Source organism: Myotis lucifugus, unplaced genomic scaffold (genome assembly GCF_000147115.1).
Source record: "Myotis lucifugus unplaced genomic scaffold, Myoluc2.0 scaffold_485, whole genome shotgun sequence".
NCBI classification, from domain to species: domain Eukaryota; kingdom Metazoa; phylum Chordata; class Mammalia; order Chiroptera; family Vespertilionidae; genus Myotis; species Myotis lucifugus.
Window position 1 is genome coordinate 229,038 of NW_005871533.1, and position 23,972 is coordinate 253,009.

General features: G+C 43.4%; 1 protein-coding gene and 1 non-coding gene across 4 annotated transcripts in view; both read right to left on the reverse strand.

Moving 5' to 3' along the window:
* Positions 1-349: 349 nt before the first annotated feature.
* GRB2 (growth factor receptor bound protein 2) overlaps positions 350-23,972 on the reverse strand; it is a 59,247-nt gene continuing 35,624 nt past the window's right edge. The window contains exons 3-6 of one of the 3 annotated variants that reach the window (XM_006103425.3): positions 12,532-12,629; positions 6,598-6,720; positions 3,239-3,407; positions 350-2,453 (exon numbers count right to left, since the gene is read on the reverse strand). In XM_006103425.3, the coding sequence (XP_006103487.1) occupies positions 2,268-2,453; positions 3,239-3,407; positions 6,598-6,720; positions 12,532-12,629 (576 nt within the window). In that variant the 3' untranslated portion in view covers positions 350-2,267. The remainder of the gene's footprint in view (positions 2,454-3,238; positions 3,408-6,597; positions 6,721-12,531; positions 12,630-23,972) is intronic. The other 2 variants (XM_014445867.2, XM_023744744.1) reach the window with 2 other exon arrangements.
* Positions 15,418-15,546, reverse strand: LOC111823422. Its single transcript, XR_002826442.1, has one exon. It is a non-coding gene; the product is annotated as a small nucleolar RNA SNORA11 (small nucleolar RNA).

A 23,972-nucleotide genomic window follows, 5' to 3' on the forward strand; every position in this document is an offset into this window, starting at 1 on the left:
GTAGGAAGGAGAGGAGGTGGGTGAGGGGACAAGAACCAAGTCAGCTGTGCTCTTCGTCCCCACAGTTCCCAAAGTGTGGTCTACGGTTTCCATCAGAAACGCCAAGGACACCTGTTGTGCCCTCCACCCCAATCCAGAGTGTGTGAGGGCGGGGCCTGGAAATCTGCATTGTGGACACGCTCCCCCAGTGTTCCAAGAGCCGAGGTGGGCATCGCTCCTCCAGGGGCCCAGGGACCCTGGTGCCCCCCACCCCAAGGGGCTGGGTGAGTCAGAAATAAGGACATGAGTCCCGACTCCCTGACAGTTTTTAGGTTTTTATCTTAAGGCGAAGGCAAAAAAAGATACAGAGTGAAGAAGTCATTGTAGGTTTATTATTCACAGTTAATCACTAACTACCAAGTTTTATTCGCAGAGTTAAAGGATTAAGTACATAGGTCTTTTTATTTAAACACTGATTTTTTTTTAAATATATACACACAAAACTTAGTTCAGCAAGGCTCCATGATATACACCAATTCCAAAATAAAACAATCACGTGGTCCAGGTGCAGAATGCCAGATTCCTTTACCATCAGGGAGGGAGCGAGGAGAGGCCGAATTCTGTCCAGAGGAGCAGCACCTCCTGGGCCTGAGTCCGGCTCCATGACCAGAGGCCAGGGAGACTCCGACGACCGCTTCTGACCCAAGGCCGTCACCAGCCACCAACTCCGGGCCGGCTGTGCTGTGGGAGGGACTGGGTGGAGAAAGTTCACAGGCACATGGCTCCGAGGGGCAAGCAGCTGGCACAGGAGGCGGACAGAGAGCTCTTCCGTGGACTCGGCCTGCCTACATTTCCAGTCTTCCCTTCCTGCTCTCCCTGCTTCTCAGAGACACTGAGTTCTGGGGGGCTGGGGTGGAGCAGCTACACACACAGCCCGCTGTGAATGGAGACAGGAAAACCACCCAGCTGCTTCGTGAACGCTGCCCTAAGGCTCACCTGGGCAGGTTGGGTGGGGACACGAGAGAGAAAAGGCATGAACAGGTACCCCTGGTTTGCAGAGCAAGAAAGATGAAGTGAAGCTCACTTTCCACTGCATCCTGGATGTAGGAACATGGCGCATCCTGACCGAGGGAGAGCGAGTCTAAATTCCTCCGGCTTTCCTGTGTTTGAAACTTGCTGGCTCCAGGGTTTGAGTCAGGGGTCTCTGGGGATTAAGGAGGGGGGCAGACAACACCTGAGATGGCAAAGTCAAGGACGCTGACCCCCTTTCAGCCAGACCCAGTCCAGTGTGGGCAGAGCTGCAGCCTGTCCTCCTGCCCCGGCAGCTGCCACACTGCTCCCTGGGCAGCGACCAGACACCGGCTTCCGCTCCTGTCACCTCCGGGGGCTCACAAGTATTAAAGCTGAACCTGAGCGACTCCTGGCTCGGGACAGGCAGCAGGCCACACCCTCCACTTCTGCCTGCGCCTGCTCTTCTCCACCTGTGCTCCCCCCACCGAGGGAAAGGCATTTACACAGACTAGGCGACACACGGGCTGAAAAGCTCTGGCCTGTCTTTAACTTATTGTAAACCAAACAAACAGAAAACATCACTCAGAAGCAACCCTTGAAGTAAGGAAAAAGGCACTATGAAAACAACATGCTCAGTGATGCCATTCGGGAGGGAAAGCAATGCCGGAAAGAGACAGGCTTGCAGTTTAACTTTCTCAGGGAGGCATGGGGGCAACCCTCCTTCCTTTTGCCCCCTCTACTTCCAACTTTGACAAAATACATGGTAGGGGGCTGGAGGGCAGAGTCCCCGTCCTGCCCTCTGGCATAGAGTAAGCCGTCACTTCCCCACCCCCCGTGTCTCTATGGAAACCCAGCAATGGCTGTTCTTTCAGTCATTCTGACTAAAGCAGACATTTTGCATAGAGAAAATACCAGCCCACTTGGTTTCTTTTCTTTTATTATTGGCATCAGCTAGGACTATATGTGGCATTAAACGTCATGCACTGATGGACAGAAGAGAAAAAAGATGAAAAAAGGACAAAGGAGGAGAACTAGGAGCAGCAGTGAAAACTTGTAATAAAAACTCTTTTTCTTAATTCATAGGTAAGTTTTGGCATTGTTATATCCAACTCCCCCTCCCACCCCCCAAAGTTCCAACCAAAGTGAGAGGGTCACCAGGTGACCCTGCCAGGTGTTCGGAGCTCCTGCTCAGGCTGCTGTTAGAGGCAGCTCATGGATTTAATTCATTTGTATGTGTTTAAATTTTTCACTTTCTTTAAATAATCTCTTCTTGATTCTTAGACGTTCCGGTTCACGGGCGTGACGTAATTGCGGGGAAACATGCCGGTCTGCCCGTGGCAAGCCCCTTTCCACCAGTTGGGGTCTGAGTTATCCATGACGTGGATAAAGTCTCCCCGACGGAACCCCAGCTCTCCATCCTCCTGGGGATCAAAGTCAAAGAGGGCTTGGACGTACGTCGGCTGCTGCAGAGGAGGGGCAGGGAGAAACACACACATTGCGTCCTGAGCGTGGCCAGTCCCGAGTGGGACTGGTTATGGGGGGCCTACAGAGGAGTGCCAACTTTTCTACATTTCCCGCAGTAGATCCCCCCCGCCCCCCTTTATTCGTACATGTTCTAAGTTTACATGGGACAGTGTGACTTCTCACCAATGCTCAGAAATTATTAGGGCAGGTCTCACTTGGGTGGCCAGTTGTGCCGTGTTATTAAGCAGAGAGTGGCAAGTGCTGCTTTAAGGGGAAAGAACTTTGGAAATGGCCATCAGGTTTGGTTTAACATCCCAGGATTGGAAAATGCTTCAGTTCCTACCACTGTATCACTTGTAAAATCCTGACAGTTTTATAGGGTCAAAAAGTCCAGAGCTTGACTGAACGAGGTGTGCTCAGCAGGCACATGGTAGGGTTTCAGGACTTGGAATAGAGAAGGGAGAGTGAGCCTCCCTCCCTCCCAGGTAGGACTCTCCGAACAATTTGCTTCCAGGGGAAGGGTATTGGAGAGTGTGTTACAGACCCTCCTTCCTAGGGCTGCAGGTGGGCAACGGGCAACGCAGTGCCCAGAGGAGCCGCCTCTGGAGAAGGCAAACCTATTTTATTTTACTTACTTCAGATTCAAATCTTTGGCATGAATTAAGGGTAACACTTTGATCATTGAGTGTGGAAGCCCCAGAAGCAATCCTTTGAAGAGGCATCTGCTTGCCTGAGGAGCTGTTTTCATTGCTAAGGATGACCCACCTCTCTCTCTGGGGCTTACCTGTGGCACCTGTTCTATGTCCCGGAGGAATATCTGCTGGTTTCTGGAGACGGATGTAGATCTGTGATAATCTACCAGCTCATTCAAAGAATTGAACTTCACCACCCAGAGGAAATACTTTCCAGCTCCATCTCGGAGCACCTTAAAGTGCTGCACGTCATTTCCAAACCTGGGGGAGGCAGGGAATAGATAGGAGACCAGGTTAGGGGGCTCAGCCTTGGTTAAGCCCAGGCCACCTGCCCATCAAGGAGGCCACACTCCTCACGGCCCAGGGCTGCCACACAGCACGCCTCCTGGCTGGAGGGTTAGGGTGCTCAGAGTTCCTGAGGCCCCTCCATTAGGACTGATGACTCCCAGTGACACCATGAAGCACCCTTGCCAGGCAGGAAACCCTGTCCACCAGTCTAATTCTGAAGACGTTTATAAATAAAAGTCCTAAGGGATGGCATGCCCCACATGGTACCAAAGGAAAGAAACAGCCTATTTAAGGCAAGGAGTGTGATTTAATTACATTTTCAAGTGCAAAAAAGAATAATAATAATAAGAAAAATTAAAATCTTGGGTGATTAAAATAAATAAAATCTTATGTGATTTTTAAAGACTTTTATAAAAGGTGGAAAGGGAAATGAGGTATGCAGAGAAACTGGACATACGTTCAATAGTTCTCTGTACCTGGGTCAAGTCATGTGTTTTGTTTGTTTTTAATAATATTTTTTTCATTGATTTTTTTTTCTAGAGAGAGAAAAAGGGAGAGGGATAGAGAGATAGAAACATCAATGAGAGAGGAAGTCATTCATTGGCTACTCCTGCATGGCCCCCACTGAGGATCGAGCCCTCATTCTGGGCATGTGCCCTGACTGGGAATCGAACTGGCAACCTCTTGGTTCCTGGGTTGATGCTCAACCACTGAACCACACCAGCCGGGCAAGTCATGTGTTCTATTCAGGGATTTTAGTTCTACTCATGGGGAAAAGGTCTCAGAACAAAATAATCTACTGGGACAACAAATAAAGAGGTCCAGGCAGCCCTCCTGGCCCCCGAAAAAGCTCTTCTTTCACCTGGTCAAGGTAAGTGCTCCCTTCCACATGGGCCCACCCAGAGCTGACTGAGCGGGATGGCCCACTATCACAGCACTACGAGGCCAGCACAGCCGCTCCACAAAGGCTCTGCCTGTCCCACTCACTGCCCAGCCCTCAAAAGGCATCTAAGAAGGTTTGTTAAATGAATGAAACTAGTCTTTCTTCTGGACTGACAGTCTTAAAGCTAAAGAAACTAAACAACCCAGAAGGTGGCAGCACCGAGCTCCCAGGAAGCCACTGAGGAGATGCAAAGTGTTATGAACAGTAAGTCCTCACTTGACTGTCGTCCACAGGTTCTGTGACTTTAGGGGACGACTTGAAACCCCGATTTTACCATGGGCGGACCGTCTGAGCACGAGTTAAGTTTCAACCACATCTCATCGATGTCATGATGAAAGGCCTGCAGTTCTGCTATTTCAAGCGAGAAAAGAGAAGGACTAGGAGAAAGCTTTATGAGGAAGGACGTGTTCAAGGACACTTCTGGCCCCACAGAGTCCATCCACGTGCAGCGAGCTCGGTTCTGAAAGGACCGCAGTGCTTCCCACCACAGACTCACAACATCTTGAAACTAAAGAACGTCTCGGAGACCGGGATTCTTGCACCTCCTTTGGAAAGGTGTTTGTGTTGATCAAGATGGTTAACGACATTGGTTTCAAATCTTAGGGAGGGTTGTGGGAGCCTCCTGCCGTGTGCCGTGATCAGTGGCACCCAGACAAGGCCCAGCTGAGCACTACCGGCCACAGGGAAGCCCAGTGAGTTTACTGGCTGCTGGCACTCCTTGTCCGATACTGTTTCGTTTACAATCGGGTCAGGATAAAATGTAAGGAAAACAGATGGATGAAAGACAAATGAAGAAGCAGCACACTGACACTTGCATCTGAGGTGCTCTTCATCAGACCCTCATTTGCATGTGTTTAGTCAAGCACCAAAGCGTGGGGGAGTGTGGGGGTGTAGGGGAAATCTCTGTACCTTCCACTCACCTCTGCTGTGAGCCTAAAACAGCTCTAAAAAATAAAGTCTACTAAAAAAAGCCATTGTTAGAAGAGAAAAACTTATTATTAAATCCAGTTTGACTTTTTCATGTTGAGACTAAAAACTATGCTGGAAACATATCTGTAAGGTATTGTAAATGCCACCTGAAATCACCTCCCATATCTTCACTGAGAAAAAAAAAATTCTAAATTTAAATTTATATTTAAAAAAATCTATACTTTAACCATATATTTGGTCTTAAAATGAAACAAGATATTCAATTAATTTTTGAAACAGAAAAAAAATCTTTACAACTTAGTCAGTTTGGCTCAGTGGACAGAGCATCGGCCCGAAGACTGAAGGGTCCCAGGTTCGATTCTGATCAAGGGCATGTACCTCAGTTTTAGGCTCGATCCCCAGCCCCTGGTTGGGACGAGTGTGGGAGGCAACCAATCCATGTAGCACTCTCACATGGATGTTTCTCTCTCTGTGTCTCTTCCCCTCCCTTCCACTCTCTCTAAAAATCAATGGAAAAAATATTCTCAGGTGAGGATTAACAAAAAATAAAAAGTAAAACAAATCACTTTTTTATCATATAAATGAACTAGTTTGTAAGATTGTTAGGGGCAGGGTTCCTATGATTCTATATTATTAACTTTTAGAAAAGGACTGAATCAAATGCATATGGAAATGACAATTTGATTAAATATTCTTATGTCACAAGGGGGGCTGATTTGCTTAGAATCTTCTAAGTTCCAATTTATATTCTCTGTGACTCCAGGGTGATACAACTTCCTGCCTTCTCTAGTCGCTGTTCACCAGCTCCTTCCCACATTTAAATTTACCACAGGGAAACGCTGTGGTGACCTTTTAAATTAATGTGACAGGCCTAGGCTGGTGCTGGCAGATTGAAGCTAGATGCCTGGGGGGGGGGGGGGGGGGAGGGCTCAAAAAGGCAGCTGTTAGAGCTGCAGGATCGCAGAGGAAAGGGTGAGGAGTGAGGAAAGCTGTGTGTAAGGAGACACTAGGGAGTGGTGGGGATTAGGGAAAACTGGCAAGCACGTGCTGTCCAAAGTGCTGCTGCTGTTCAGCTACTAGACTGCTTCCATGGGGAATCGAAACCCAGTGCTGCTAGAACACATTCTTAAGAGGGGCCAGAAAGCAGTATTTTAATGTGAAATCTCCTGATTTGTAAGATACTACCAGTTTGCAACCTTTGGTGTGTGTCATCAGACACCTGGCCTATGGCTTCACAACTCAGGTCATCGGGAGACAAGGATCCCGGCAACCAACGCAGGAAATACTTACTTGACAGAGAGGGAGAAATCCCCAGGAGCGCTTTCACTCTCTCGGATAAGGAAGGCCCCATCATGCCGCTGTTTGCTAAGCATTTCTTCTGCCTTGGCTCTGGGGATTTTGCCAAAAAACCACCTAAGGAAGGAAGGCAAGCCGGTCAACATCTGCTTCCCCAGAAAGAAATGGGATATGCAGCCTCCGAAATGTAACAACACTCCTTGACAGGGGTAGGGCCTCCCTCTTTACCCTTCAGTCTCAACATGCCCAATCACGCTGCTTGTCAGGCCCTCCTTTGAGAGATGGACTATCTTCCTTCAAACGCCTTCCCCTACCCCGCTCCCAGAAAGTGACTCAGACGGCACTCTTCCTGTAAAGGTAGACACTTACAAATGGGCCTCCGGGGCCAAAGCCCCCTGGGCTCCCAACTGACTCATTGCAAGGCCCCGTGGACGTCCCAGGTACCGACTGAAGCAGAGGGGAGACAGGCTCCTTCTTGCTGCCATCTGATAAGGCTGCAGCTTTGCTAGGGTGGGAAATGGGGCAGGAAAGCGGGAAGGCCCAGAGGCTGGAGACAGGGTTACTTCTTGTAACAGCCCGAAGGGAAGAGGTTCAGGCTGTGAGAGGGCAGCCTCCACTAGTAACTAGGGTTGGCCTTCCGCTCAAAGCCAGTCTCTGCTGTCCCTGCTCCAAGTTTACCTTTTAGGAGCCATCAGGAACATTGTAATTTATTTATCATGTGCATAGGCAGCTAGTTGCAAAAGTCGATTTTTCATTTGGAGCAAGTTAGATTCTTTTGCTCTCAATGCTAATTCACCTTGGCGACAAGAAAGAGGGTGAATTCATGGAAAACTGTGTGAGCAACTGGCCTATCACTTACCAGGAGGAAGAGGAGGAGAACACTTTAAAAGCTTAAAGTCACAGCTGCCTAAGTATTTCACATAAAAACCAAACTAATTAAGATAGATAAGCTACGAAAACAATGTTCTCTTTTCAAAGTTGTCTTTAATATATTGTTATGATTATTTTTTAAAAAGCAGCCATGTTTCTTAGAGCTAATGCAGACCTGTCTGCCCTGCCGGTGTGGCTCAGTGGTTGAATGTTGTCCCAGGAACCAAGAGGTTGCCGGTTCAATTCCCGGTCAGGGCACATGCCTGGGTCTCGGACTCGATCCCTAGTGAGGAGAGTGCAAGAGGCAACCTACTGATGATGTTTCTCTCTCTCATCAATGTTTCTGTTTCTCTATCCCTCTCTTTTCCTCTCTTTCTAAAAGAAAATAAAAATTAAAAAAATCAATAAAAACATGTATTTTTTTAAAAGACCTGTCTGCTTCATTGAACTCCTTACATGGTAATTAACATTCAGAAGTTGCCATTAGTAACCTTTAAACATTCCTAAATCTACCTACATGTGTCTTTCTCATTTTGCTTCTCTAATGCCAAGCTGCTAGGAGCTGGTACAATCTATCTTCCTGCTTCTATGAATAATTCAAGGGTAAGTCCTCCAGTGCCTGGAAGTCAGGCTATACAAGAAAAATCACGTATTAATAAAATAGGACGAGCTCCAGTTAGGAAAGGAGAGCTAACAGTATTGAGACCATCTGAATGTTTTCTATTTTAATCTCTGGTACTGTCAAGTTTATAATGTACTCGGCACCATAGGCATCTGCCTGGGGTGGGGGGAAGTTACTCAACAGCCACATTCTTTCCTCCTAAACCCCCAAGATCTTCCCAGCAGCAGGCATTTTCTTTCCTTTCCTACTTTTTAAAAGTAATAAATATAAATTAAAATACCCTAGATGTGCATTCAGTAAAAATAATAAGCAAGGCTCCTCGCTCACACTCCCCAGAGGCCTCGACTGTTGGCAGTTACATGTGTATGTTTTTAGACCTTCCCTACGGAGCACAGATAGACAGACAAATATGGCTACAGGGTTTTCTTGCCCCCAGCTTAAAATTAACTCAATTTTATTTTCAATTAAAGAACAAAAACTTTAGTGAAGTAAAGTACACTACTAATTGGAATTTTTACAAAGTAAACATACCTCCAATAAAGCACACAGATTGAAAAATAGAAAATTAGTTGGAGACTTTATTAAGTAAATATTTATTTTGTATCTGCTCCTATTTTTACTAAGCACGTGCTGGGCGCGCGCGCACGCACACACACACACACATTCCCTCTCACCCCCGCCAAGGATGTCCCACAATATAAGGACTATTAGACTATATGAAGAATGTTACTACTCTGTCACAACATTTAAATACTATCAACCTACATTTCCATAGCATTTTATGCTGTTTATAAATTTGATTAGCCTCTTTTAATGGTGATATTTATTTGTAACTACATGGCTATGTTCAAAAATTTAAAAACTTTTAGAAAGATGGGTTTATACCATCTTTGCTATTATACAAATAGCAAAGGAGAAAGCTAATGGGAGGAGGCTGCTTCTTTTGCAATTTAATTCTTTACTGCACTCCATAGGCTCCCCCACCCATATGCATTTAATGTGAAAGCACATAGTTGGATCCACCCCCAGTATCTACAACTCATCCTGCAACACTAATGCCAACAATCACTTTATAGTCTGTGTTTAATTTGTTAACTCAAATGCTATATTAGGTCATACTCCATTTTAAACTTCCCTCTTCCTAACAAAAACCAAAGGTTTTGGGGTGGGGTGAAGAAGAGGAAGGGAGGGAAGAGGAGAGAAGAGACTGGTACTTTGTGCTCTCCCACAGCTATGAATTGGACACTAACTGTACTTATTGGTATCCAGCTGCAGAGCAGCCCTGTAACATGAAACATGCCTGTAAGACCAACCACAGCATAGGTACAATGCCATGGTCTTGTTTAGCAACCCACTTAGACCGTGGAGTAGATTTTCAGCCAGAGTCTATGAAGAGCACCTGTACTGGATGCTTCCTTTTTAAAAAATTAATTTCAGAGAGGAAGGGAGGGGGGGAGAGAGAGAGAGAGAAACATCAATGATGAGAGAGAACCATTGATTGTCTGCCTCCTGCACACCCCCCACTGGGGGTCAAGCCCACAACCTGGGCATGTGCCCTGATTGGGAATTGAACTGTGACTTCCTGGTTCATAGGTCAACGCTCAACCACTGAACCATATCTGACTGGGCTGGATGCTTCCTGATCAATTATTCAATCAAAGTTCTTTATTGTGAGAAACCAGGCGTGAGAGTGACTCTCCCTAAAAGGCTAGCCAACCAATCAGGTCAGTAACCATTACTTTCTAAGAAAGGTAGCCTTTCCTATTATTTTTCTTTTTTAAAAATATATTTACTGATTTTTAGAGAGGAAAGGAGAGGGAGCGAGAGAAACATCAATATGACAGTGGAACATTGTTCAACTGCTTCCCATATGCCCCCTACCAGGATTGAGCCCGAAACCCGGGCATGTGCCCTAACTGAGAATCCAAATGGCAACCTGCGGTGCAGGAGACAACACCCACCCGAGCCACACCGGCCAGGATTCTTATATTTTCTTAACAGATTAACACAAAAATTACAGTGTGGTGTTCTGCTGAATTCCCTTTCAGTCTGGAAATATGAAAATGAAAAGGAACTTAAGTTGATTTTGTTATCATTGGATTTAGCGCTGGTGTCAGCAAACCATGGCCCTTGGCCTAAATCTGCTCAGTTTTTGTATGGCCCATAATCTAAGACTGTTTTTAAAAAATTTTTAAAGGCTATTTTAAAAAATTCAAAATAAGAGGAGTATGTGTCATGACAGAGATTGCATGTGGCCCACAGAGCCCACAATATTTATTATCTATTTATTATCTGCCTTTTACAGGTTAGCCAGCCCTGCTCCATTCTGAGGAAGGACTGAATGAACAGGTTGCACATGCTATTTGGCTTCCATGGATGGAGGGAGGAAGGGTGCACTGCAATCCAAGGAGCCCCTCCCACTCCCAGTAACCACTACCCAACAGCTTCTCCCTTCTCCCCAGTGCATTCCATCATCTGTCCATGAAAAGCCTACACAGCCCCCAAAGCAAACACTGATGTTAAGTGGCTCTAAGAATGCAAAGCAGTGCTGAGTATACTTTCCAGGAGTATAAATGAAGACAAATTCTCCAAGAAATCTAAAACAAAAAACTGGTAGTGGTGGTGGTGGTGGTGGCGTGGTGAGAGACCCAACTCATATAAGTTATAAGATATAAGACAGTACAAATTCCAAACAAAAACTAGAATAAAAAGTTTATAAATTAGACTGGTTTTCACCTTGTAAATCATTCAATGAAACTCCTATTGAGCCATTATAAGGTGCCTGTCTTCTGAGGTAAAAGAGGTATATTTGAGTGCCTCACAATTTCATTACAGAAATGTCTGTAGATAAAGGTGTCTTCCCATTCCCAACTGCAGGGAACCCCGCCTTCTGTCCAGGCTCAGGCTTTCTGGGTGTGACCTCTCAAAGAGCTTCATATTAATGACATGGAAATTACATTCGTCCATAATGTAACTACTGCACCTAACTTCCCAGCACCTAGCAGTCTCTGCCACATAGTAAGAACTGTAAGAGTTACTGACCAAGAGATAGCTTTATGGTGAAGCTCCTGCGTCATTTGTTTCATTTTATAGAAAGTGAATAATCTTTTAGAACAGATTCAGTTCCTAAGGTAGCATTTGGCCCACATTTAATTATTAAGTGGTGGTTACCTCTGAAAAGGGTATATGTATGGGCAGAAACTCATACATTGCTCTAGAGTTTTCTACATTATGAGTCTTTTATAATGAGAACTATATTCATAAATTACTAGCATTGAAATAAAAATACTAGAAGTGTTCCTGATTTGTAGGATAAAGAGGAATAAACTAGACAATCTTAAAGGTCCCTTCTAATTCTATGACACTGTAAGCTCTGTGCAAGATGAGGTAAGCTCTGTGTAACATGATGTAGACGATGTTAGATAAGGTGTGGTTAATATCTTGCTCTAGTACTTGAAGGAAGAGAAATGCTGGTACATTAGAGCGTAACAATGGGGGAGAGGGACAAATGGGCTGATACTCAAAGTGGGTCAAGTTATCTAAAAGTCTTATCACTTGTGTTAAACCAAGTAGATAGAAAGAACTTCATGCCTCAGCGGTGGTCTAGTCTGAGCACTGAAAGCCTCAGTTCCCCTGACATACTAAGCACGAAAAGACTGCTTTAGGGATAGGAGCGGGGCCAGTGAGAGAGGTGGTCAGTGAGGGTGGGAGGACAGTGATTGTTAGGGCTCCCAGGGTTCCACTGTGTCACATATCATTATGAACAGGAGGAGCTCTAGAAAAAAAATAAATGAAAAGAAAAAAGTTCACTGCTCTCAGCAGCTTAAAGTAAGAGAGCATTTTGCTTTCTCTGAAATGGAAACATTAAGTGGAGAGCAAGGCAGTGAGTACAATAAACATTTACTGAGAACCCATTATATGCCGAGCATTGTGCTCTGAGGATACAAAGATTATTAAGATATGGTCTCATAGGAAAATCAAACGTATCAATATAAAACCCTGTGATTAGTACCCTTTCTAAAACTAAAAAACAAAAATACAGAACTATGAAACATCTGGCCCTAAGGGTTTCTTAGAAAAAGAATTATGGACCTGCATAACTGTTTTATTACTTGAAGATCACTGATAGTTATTAATAATCAAAAACATATATACTATTATTATGTAATAGTATATAAACTATTGTTTTAAATGAAACAATTGTTTCATTATTGAAAGATCACCAGCAAATACTATTAATCTGAAACATACACTATTTATTATTGACTGTTATATTATCATTATATACTATTATTAACATGAATACGCAAAATCAACATGCTTTGTTAACTCCCTGGGAAGACTGAATAAAAGTATAACATGAATTTCAGTTTAAAAACATTACCGGAAACAAGCAAGTAGGTCTGACCCTTGGGAGACAGTAGGGGCCAACTTACGGATGTGGTTTCATTTCTATGTAATTCTTGGGAATGAAGCCATCTTTCCCATTGAGTTCTGCCTTGTACCAGTTCTGATCACATTCTTCATTCAAAACCTAAAAAGAAATAAGAAAAAAAACCCACACAATTATGTCCTTTTCACTCTTAAAAGGGTAGCCACTAAGGCAATTATGTTGCCGTTAGGTTTGTTTGTAAAAGGTGCTATTTGAAGTATTATCAGGTACATGGATGCAAGAAAATCTTCTTTGAAATTTCAAGCATTATGTCAACCCTGAGAGTTAAAAAGAAAAAGGAACTGTCCCTGGAAATGAGAGTTCAGACTCCCAAGCATCTAGCATTAAACCTTCAGCAGAACAGCAGAAGGGAGGATGATGGGGAAAGTAACAGATTAGTTTGGGAGTGAAGATTCTGGAAAACAGCAAACACTGAGTGAACACAGACTCGGAAATGGGACCTGACTACTCCAGGTTTCCAGCTAGTGACTCAGGTATGTTTTCAGATCCCAAACGAGTGTTCTCTCCAATCCTGCTCCCTGTGAGTTACACGGATAGGCTAGACCAGTGGTCGGCAAACTGCAGCCCCTTGAGTGTGGCTCTTCCACAAAATACCGCATGCGGGCGCGCACGTACAGTGCGATTGAAACTTTGTGGCCACACTCAAGGGGCCAAAGAGCCGCATGTGGCTCACGAGCCGCAGTTTGTCAACCACTGGGCTAGACCATGACTCTGTAATCTGTAGAGTACTGTATGTTGCAGGACAGATCTAGGTATAGAACAAAGGCCGTCCTTTGAATTCTAGATTTCTAACAAACAGAACAAAGGCCGTCCTTTGAATTCTAGATTTCTAACAAACAGCAAAGGACAGGAGGCATTTTTTAAAAATATGTTTTATTGAATTTTTTTTTACAGAGAGGAAGGGAGAGGGATAGAGAGTTAGAAACATCGATGAGAGAGAAACATCGATCAGCTGCCTCCTGCAAACCTCCCACTGGGGAGGTGCCCGCAACCAAGGTACATGACCTTTCAGTCCACAGGTCGATGCTCTATCCACTGAGCCAAACCAGTTAGGGCGGCAGGAGGCATTTTTAAAAAGTTGGTAACTTAAAGGAGAAGATAGAAATGTGAGCCAAACTCCAAAACGGTGAACCCAGAAAAATGCTGATGGACTAGTCAGTGGTAGTCAATGTACACTATCCAGCAAAGTTCTAAAAGGAAGTTGGTAAAATTCTTTACAAATGGTTTATTCAAGGTACTGAACACTTGGAGTGCGGGAAACGAGTTAAGTCGGCTCGCGTGAATTGCGCGTACTCCGCGGGAGCCGTCTTTAACTCGGTTCATATAGATTTGCGGTGGAGTGCGGGAAACGTGTAAACTCGGGCCGATTGTAACTGCGTATTACCAAATATTTGTTTGTAATCCACCCTTTTGGTGGATGGAACAAAACCAAAAGACAGAGCCATCTTATATTTTGGCGGGAAATTCACCCGCACTCCAAGTGTGAACAACGCTGTACTCACTGCCAAATTAGAACCTAGATTGCTTCAGAGTGTATGATGTGTATGTATAGGCATTTCAGAGTGAGACAGGACCTTAGATAAGACTGAGAGCTAACCAGCAAATAGCCCAGCATTAAATGAGCCTCACAGATAATTCTCTCAGAACCAGAAGTTATGCCCTGAGGCTGGTCAACCTTTGGCCCTGCCTGTAGGCGACTGAGTTTAAGTGTGCAAGATAAAGTGGTAAATTCTGCCAGTGTGAATTTGAGAGCTCAGAAAAAAATCAGCTACTGGTAAGCCCCATCAGCTTCCGTGGTGAAAACTTGTTTCTTTTTAACATTGCTTTTCCCTCAAAAAAATTTTATTTTATTTTATTGAATACTATGATGATACAAACTAATATATATCAAATACATTCCTAATTTTAAAGTCTGCATTTCAAAAACAGTAACCTGTGCTGTAGCCAGCAAAGTTGTTCTGTTCTAGACAATTACAAAGTGCACACGGAAGATGATGGTTTGGGAGTGTCTTTAAGGCGCTCCCTGCTACGATGACACTGGCATGTCTGAGCAGTAAGGCTGATCCACCAGCATCACATAAGATGCTGTGACCTCGGGAGGCAGCTGACATCCCACATACGTCACAGCAGACTCAACAGCCTGAGAGCAAAGGCGCTATTTTAAAAGCTGCTTAAAACCAAGATTTTATCTACCAAAAAGGGGTTGAGAAAAAATGTGGCCTAGCAATTATATTATAAAGCATTATTTAATAATAATAATAATAATAATAATAATAAACTTCAGGCTTATGAACACATTTTTCAAAATGTCTTTAAAAGTCCTGAAACGGTGAGTTGTATACTTACTCTAAAGATTTCTTGAAAGAACAGAGGAGAGTCAGGAGGTGATTAAGACCCATTTGGTCATCAAAACAGAATAAGGTAATCACATGAAAAAGGTTACTTTTAATTTAAGGACAACTGTTTTATGGAAGAAGATCATACAGCAACACATTCTTCTTATCATCTTTACCAAGAGGCAAACCTGTCCCTAAAAAGTGCCCCCCCATTCACACACACACACACACACACACACACACATACACACACACACTCTAGGGCAATTCCCAGACTTGGGACGAATTCAGAACTATGATTTTCTGCAGAACAAAATTATTACTTGGGCCTGGCTGGCGTGGCTCAGTGGTTGAGTGTTGACCTACGAACCAGAAGGTCACAGTTCGATTTCCAGTCAGGGCACATTCTCAGGCTGCAGGCTTGATCCCCAGTGTGGGGCATGCAGGAGGCAGCAGATCAATGATTCTCTCTCATCACTGATGTTTCTATCTCTCTCTCTTTCCTCTCTGAAATCAATTAAAAATATTTTTTCATGTATAGGGCGTAATGTCACAGGAAAGTCATAGCATCCTGCCACCTGTGAAGAATAAGCCCAAGTTGCTGTTGGATGTGTTCTACACAGAGGAGCCATTCTTCAGGCACTCTGCTCTCTTCACACCCCAAAAAATATACTTTAAAAAAATTATTGGAGGGACATTGGGGGGAGGGGATAAGAACACATATCTAATATCTTAATAAAGAAAAAAATTACTACTTGGTGTTTAATATGCTTTTCTCCCCCCAAGAATGCAGGAAAATATGGAATTAATGTGTTTATTTAAAAAAAAAAAAAAAGCCCAGCCAGTGTGGCTCAGTGGTTGAGCATCAACCTATGAACCAGGAGGTCAATGGGAGAAGAAGGGAAACATCTGTAATACTTTCAACAATAAAGATTAAAAAAGAAAAAAGAAAAAAAGAAATGTCCCTGCTAACTGCAGGCCACCCTGGGAGTCAGGTGCCAGGTCTGCCCACCCACCCGCTCCACTGGTACATCAGCTTTCACATGCAAGCCTTGCAGTTAGGATGGCATAATTTATTTTTTTAAAATATATTTTATTGATTTTTTATAGAGAGGAAGGGAGAGGGATAGAGAGTTAGAAACATCGATGAGAGAGAAACATCGATCAGCCGCCTCCCGCACACTCCCCACTGGGGATGTGCCCGCAACCAAGGCACATGCCCTTGACCGGAATCGAACCCGGGACCCTTGAGTCCGCAGGCTGATGCTCTATCCACTGAGCCAAACCAATCAGGGCAGGATGACATAATTTAAAAGATATTTTTAAAAGTAAGTTTTATTCACGTTTAAAACAGCAAAGGACACAAATTAACATAAGTGAATCTACTGTGGAGCAGAGAAAAGGCCAGAACTATATGTGGACGAGTCTGCACCTACCTACAAAGACTGTTTAATTTGCTATGGTTTTAGATGAACGCTCACATCCCTCACAAGTGATTTTAAAAGCCTGGTTAGAGTTCTGAGAATGAGGAAGCTGCCCCTGCCACCATTTCCCCACGACAGAAGGCAGGCAGCTTACTGTGCACTCGGTCAGTACCTCTTAACAAATAAATGGCTGAGTTCAACAACCAATTTTCATTCAGTTTTTGAAAATTCCAAGGAATGTTTTTAGCTATTACCCCACAGCTGCATGTTCTATTCCAACCTGCATTTTCCTTCAAGTTATGACTTTGAAGCCACACAAAACACTTTGGTTTAACGGAAGCAGATTGATCAAGAGATGAGATTACGAAAGGAGGAAGAGAGAAGTTTCGATGAACAAGTTTTTCACAGCCCCACAGCCCCCAAAATACAGAGGGAAGCAGAAAATAACACAGTGAGACTTCAGGAACCCCTACAATGCTGACTTACCATCGTTACTCTATGGGAAAGACATTCTCAGAAATAAAACTGTCTTCCCAGGGACAGCTCAGAGCAGTGGCTGCCAACCTTTCGGACCTCACGGACCACCGGTTGGTGACCGCTGGCTCAGAGCATTCCACATGTCTACTTGTCTATAGTATGTGATTCTGGTAACATTAATCGCTCCTGCCCCTGTCCTTCACTCCAACCTGAGACTGTTCTAAAGGCAATGCAAATTCCCATCTACACCAATACCAAATAGAAACTTTCCATATAGTTAAAAAAGAGAGAGAGAGAGAGAGAGAGAGAGAGAGAGAGAGAGAGAGAGAGAGGGAGAGAGAGAGAGAAAAGAAAGAAAGAAAGAAAGAAAGAAAGAAAGAAAGAAAGAAAGAAAGAAAAGAAAAGAAAAGAAAAGAAAAGAAAGAACGAACGAGCTAGAGGTCAAAGGTTTAGGTCTCTGACCCATTAGGAGCACAGGACACAAGAGGATGAACACACGGGTCCAAACTCCATTTTCATCAACAATGAACTACATGTGACAGTGTGCAAATGACCATTCTCTACATTTTGGTTTGCCCAGCTATAAAGTGGCAACACTACCTGCCTCCAGGGCCACCGAGCAGATTCCATGAGAAAATGTAATAAGCAGCCTAGCAATCAGCACAGAGCCACACTCAAGCTGTCCTAGTGGACACGGACTTCCCCATAGTTACTTTGTTGCACACATTAGCACTAGTATTAGAGCTAACAGAACACGGGGGCTCTGGGGGCTGAGTTTCACCTTCATGAAGTTAGGGATGGTTGATGTAATGGTGCCCATGGGCACTGACAGCCACATGGTAACACAGGACGAGGGCCCTGTTTTATTCTGAAAACACATGATTCTGTGCTGACTCACAAAAAGATTTTAAATGCAGAATTCAAGGATTACAATAGTTCATTCCCTTCCCCTCCCTTTTATACAATACTGGGAGACAAGAATTGCACTTAATATTCTACACAAATAATAGAAAACGGTGTCTTTTAGTAAAATGGTAGATAAATAAGTATTTTGTTTGTAGGTTGCTGTCTTTTGAAATATTAGGACATTTTCTTGCCTGACTAATCTGTAGACAAACAAATAAGAAAAGGAATCATGATTTTTTTCTTTGTTAAAAACATAAGCTGTACAGTTGTGGAAGAGTAAGTAGTCCCAATAAACCTTTCAACATACACTCTAATTCTAACAGCTTGCAGGGGTTCAACATTTCTTCAGGGAAAATTATTCAAAGTTTTATCAATTTGTGAAGCAATTTGTAAAAAGCATTTGTGCAGGAAAGATGGAAACAATTACATATTTAAGTTCTTACACACAGAAAATCCCAAAATACCACTTATAGCTGGTCTCTGCATCACAGAATTCAACATAAGCCGGCGAGGTTTCCCCAGCTCTTCAAAGATCAATCAACCCCACAGAAAAAATACTGATATACTGCTATGATGTACAGGGCTTTTTAAAGACTTAATCTCTAAGAAAAATTCTCTAGGCCCTGGCTAGGATAACAGCCCTGGGAGAGCCATTTAAAATCAGTCTCTTCAGTTGCCCTCTGTATACTATATTAGAGACTATTAGAACGCTCTTTAACTACTTAGGCACCCTTAGTACGGATTACTGACTTGGCCTCAAACTACATTGATTCATTACTAACATTTTAAATAAGTGCTTTATAATCACCACCTCCATCTGTTACAGTTTTTGCTCAACATGAAAAACATCTTGGCTACGCTGCCTGTCGACTGTGTGCCAAATCATGAAAAACACCCACACTGCAGATAAGTTATTCTGAATTTTAATGATGAGATGACCAACTTAAAGGTAGTTTAATAATTAAAGTTCCTGGTCCTACCAGAAACCTTAAATTGTTTATCCAGGCACACAGAGAGCAACAGTTCTCAAGTTCACATTGCCAGGCCAGTCACCATGCTGAAAAAAAACAAAAAAAACAAAAAAAACAAAAAAAAAACCCACCACAGAAAAGATACGCCAAGCACTGTTTGACCCAGTCAAAACTCCTGACAGGTAGTTGGTCCTTAAAGACCAGAAATTGAGAAGAAATAAGATGCATTTTTGAAGTTTTAAAACTCTCCTAATATTGGCAGGTTTATAAAATTGTGTGTAAACATCAAATTATGCTGTTTTATTACATGGTTTTAAGGAAAACCTATTCATTAAAAAAAGTATTTATGTAATGATACGAAATCAAGGGGGTAGTTTACGTTATGGTAATGACTTCTCTCAGCAAAAGTACAATATCTATGCCATGTTCCGTTTGAAATTGGTATTTCTACATGATTCATTTCTTTTGGGATCCAGGAGTCCTAAATCCTTGATTTTTTAATGCTATTTTCTTTTAGGAAACAATTCTATTTACCAAACTAAAGAAGTCCAAGTGCATTTGTTGGTCAAGTCTACCTTCTGATTACTAGTGACAGACACGATGGTGAGAGGTGCTAAGTTTTGCCCTTGAAACAATTTTAAAAGGAAAAGAACGAAAAGAGGGGAGGGAGGGAAGGAGAGAGAGGAAGGGGAAAAAAAATCCCCAAATTCCCAAACTTTCCACTGGTAAAATCATTCATCACTTTTATACGGCTGCCATTTGAATAGTACCTCCTTTCCTGTTGCCCAAGCTAGATTTTTCTACCCTCTCTGAGTAGCCACTTTCAATGGGGAGGAGTCTGAAGAGGGAACACTGGATCAAGAGACCAAGGCCCACCAAATGTCCAGGCATCATAGTTTAAGGCTGAATTGGTTTTACCTCAATCTATTTAGTGCCCTAAATCAGTTTCAAATACCATTGTTTTTCCATTAAAAAGCCTTAACCCAAATTATCCTTAGCTTGGCTTTCCAGTTTATGTAATTTGGCCATGACCTATTTATCTGTCCTTCTCCCCCACCACTTCACTAAAGTGGACTCTTCAGTTCAGTTAAACCAGTCAACTCCCCAGCCTCTAAGCACAGTGTACTTCCCTCATGTTTTCCTTCTGGTTGGACTGTCCTCTTCCTTAGATATTTGGATCTTTCAAGATTCAGTTCAGAACTTACAACATGTCTGGTCACTTGTCTCAGTTTCACCTTTATAGTATTTAATGGAGGACCATGGTCATTAATAACATATAATTCCTTGTGACATCTTTACTACCACTATTTTGTACTAACCAAATTCAGGATATTTCTTTTCTGATAAATAAACCAAATTGGATATTCTTATCAATTTCTCCAGATTCAGTTGTCAATAAGAAAGCTGTTCATGATATTTTAAGAAAACAGGAAGGTTTGCCCTGGCCGGTTTGGTTCAGTGGATAGAGCGTTGGCCTGCAAACTGAAAGGTCCTGGGTTCGATTCTGATCAAGGGCATATGCCTGGGTTGTGGGCTCGATCCCCAGTGGGGAGTGTGCAGGAGGCAGCCGATCAATGATTCTCTCTCATCATTGATGTTTCTATCTCTCCCTCTCCCTTCCTCGCTAAAATCAATAAAAGTAAAAAAAAAAAGAAAGAAAACAGGAAGGTAGTTCACACTTATGTGTTATTATTCCACCCAGATAGATCTAGAGGCAGTGAAACTTAAATGCACAGGCAATACCCCAAAACAAACTCTTTCTACCAAAGGGGTACCAAGAGTTTCCATTCAAAATAACTGTCTTTTGTGTTTTGTTGACTCAAGGAAGACATATTATTTTGGTGTAGTTGATTGCTTAACAGAAGAGTGAAATGCTCCAGAATACCAGAATTTCAGCTGCAGAGGGGGTATAGGAGGGTAGAGAGACAAGAGACATAGAGAGAGACATCAGGGAGTTTCAAGAAAATTCTGTGCATTTGAAAAATTCCGCAATCATTTGATGGCCTGTACTGGGCAAGTACCATCCAACAAGCCCCGAGCCAGGTGAACATGGATCTGCCTCCCAAGGAGCTTAGAACCCAGTAAAGTGCTAGTTGCAACACCATGTAATGAGTGCCAGGAGAGAGGGAATTATGGGTACAATGGTAAGTATCAATTCAACAGATAATATCTGAGTTCCAAACACCGAGGAGAAAGACCTAACTTCCATTCAGGGATACAAGAAAACTTCCTGGATGACGTGTGAACTAGCTTATATTCTTTGTTTGCATCTTTAGTTCTGCTCAGCCTGTGTAGGACAGTTGAGTGGAATGAATGTGGTGGACTTACCAACTTGCTATCAAGCAAATGGAGAGATTAATTGTTCTCTTGGCCACACTGGTGGTGGCCATTCACTAATAGACTGGTTGAGCTTCCTGAAGTTGAAAAGCAAAACCGTTATTAATGGTATCAAAACTTCCTAACTGGAAATAACCAAAATAATCTCAAATTTGGCTAATTCTTTACTTTAATAATGTATATTTAGCTACTGTCATTACCTTCTTTACTAACAGAAGGCTTTCAATCTTAGGTCAAATTCTACAACCCTTTCCTCAAAAACAAACAAAAAAACCCCACAATAAAATAAAAATCAAATCCTCTTAGGCCAAGGGAGCAGCAGTCACCCATTTCCTGATGATGCGCAAACCTGCTCACATTCACCAGGTCCGCCCTCCAGGATCTATCTGCTCAGGCCCGTTGCTTCGGCATAATAAAACGAAACAGGAGCTCCAACACCCCCCTCAATTGATGACAACAGAGTTTATTAAATTTCACTTGAGGCCTTATTGATTCAAGATGTGAACTAAAGGGTCTGTCAATTTACAGTCATTCTGTGACCCAAGAGCCATCTCCAAGAACGTAACTGAAAGAAAAAACAAAGCAACGTCAGTCACCGAGTTAATCGCCGACAGCTGCATAAGGAGCTATGACGGAAAAACTCAAGGCCAGGGGTCTTACACCTAAAACGCTACCCTTCTGACTTAAGAAAGCTACCTCCCACTGCATTTTCCATTTCGGAGGCAGTTAATCTAGCTTCAAATCAGGAGTCTGGTGGCAAAGGGGGACTGGGGATGAAGTGGTGAGTCCTCATCCTATTCCCAGGATGGAGGTGAATGCAGGCAATTAAACAGATCATTACAATACTAGAGTGAAAATGCGGATTAGTGTTCGTTTAAGTACAGGATTAGGGAACTGAAACCCAGCTTGGAGGGAGGGGGGCGCGGTCAGAGAGTGAATTTGAGGAGAGACCCACGGGATCTCCTGTGGTGTCTAGGTGAAAGGCTGCAGTATGCAAATGAGTGAGTTCAAGCTGGTATGCTAGGGTGATAATCAGAAGTCACTGAACAGTGACATTCAGCTGTGCATTTTTCAAACACTCCACTGTCGGAGCACCCTTTCCCTTTCCACTGAAGACTGGTGAGACCGGCCCCCTGGAGCAGAGAAGAGCAGGCCAGACAGCACAAAGCAGGCCGGAGCACAGCATGGAGGAGCAGAGCTTCTAGCCGCAGAGGGGCCTGCCCACCGGGCTGCCTCACAGCCGTGCTGTATCACAACTGAACTGTTTTGCACGGAATAGTTGTTTTTACCATGCATATTGCAACCCCCCCTTCCCCCCCGCACTGGGCTGTGGGAATGAAGTGCAGGGAGACCAGGTGGGGGCTGCTCTAGCTGCCCAGGTGAAAGATGACTGTGCTTGGACTGGGTGGGGCAGTGCGGTTGAGGTAAGGGGACAGAGTCAATATATTTTTGGGAGGTGGAATCAAAAGGGATTGATGATTACATGTGGCTCAGTAGTCTTCCTTCTTGACCACCATTTTTTTTCTGAAAAGCTTTAGAAAAACATTTTTATAGAGCTCCTGGGTAATTTTCTCTCTTTTAAAGCCACCAGGAATAAGACACATCATTTTATTTTTATTTATTTCAATTTTAAAATGTTTTATTGATTTTAGAGAGAGAAGAAGGGAGAGGAGGAGAGCAGGAGGTGGGGAGAAACATAGATTTGAGAGAGAAATATTGATCAGTTGCCTCTTGTATGTACCACAATCTGGGTATGTGCCCTGACCAGGAATCAAAATCGCGGCTTACGATGAATGGGATGATGCTCAACCAACTGAACCACACTGGCCAGAGCAGAAAGCATACTTTTAAAAGGTAGATGGAACTCCTGTGCTGGTATTTTCCACCTGCCTCCCCACATCCTACCCTTCTCTCTGTGTGCCCTGGATCTGTATGGACCACAAAGACAGGCTCTCTTGCTCTCTGGCTCCCAGGGGTACCACCAATGGAAAGGCCTGCAGAAGCTCCCTCTGCGGAGGTGTCAGTGGACAGTCTTGGACCCTCAACTGAAGGTCGTAGCCCTACTGACCCAGGCCTTTCCTCCTCCACATTCTGGCACCTCCCTTCTGGCCCACTGTGTTCTTCAGGCCTTAAGACGGTAACCTGGTTACTAATTCTGGGCACTGCATCATCCCTGGTGGTTTCCAGAGGAACCCTGCCCACACCTTGTAAACAATCTCGTTATTCAAGTCTCCTCAAATTAGCCAATTTAAGTGTGTCCTGGGTTTCCTACGGGACCCTGACTGAAATTACCCTCAAATCAGTTCTATCTTTTGGAATTCATTAAGGAGATAGTTCTTATGTAAAGTGACATTTGTCACAGGGCAAAAGCACTGAAGGAAGTACCCAAATTCTACCAACTACGTGGATGAAGAACTAAAAAAAAGAGCCTTGCTTTACAAGGTCCACATGCTTAAGCAGCCAAATAATTCGGTTTATTATTGAGCTAGTTATGGGGAATTGAGAAAGGGGATAAAGGTATGAAAATCTAGGATCTATAGTCTGTCATTACTAGATTGTCACAGTGATTTACAGGAACTACCTCTTTGAATTGCACTTGAGTTAATGTTTAAGTGTTTACTATACTGAAAGCATTGTGCTAGAAAGCTGCCATGGGAATTAAAAAAGAAAGACAGTTTCAATGGAAATTTTAAAAAAGGACGAAAGACACAGTTTCTACCCTCAGAAGTGTTTATAAGCTAAGGGAACCACGTACACGAACAACAATAAAAGTACACAATAAGCGGGAGAAGGGGAGCTGCTGTGATGTGCTGGGTATGGAAGGCACAGCTACATTTCCAAATTAGCTTCATGGTCGATGCAGAAAATTCAATTCATGTCTGGAGGAACTAGAAAAAGGGCCACTTCAAACAGTGCAGGAATAGAGCAAGAACCTAAAGGTAGAGCAACTCAGAGTATGTAAGCAGGCACGGT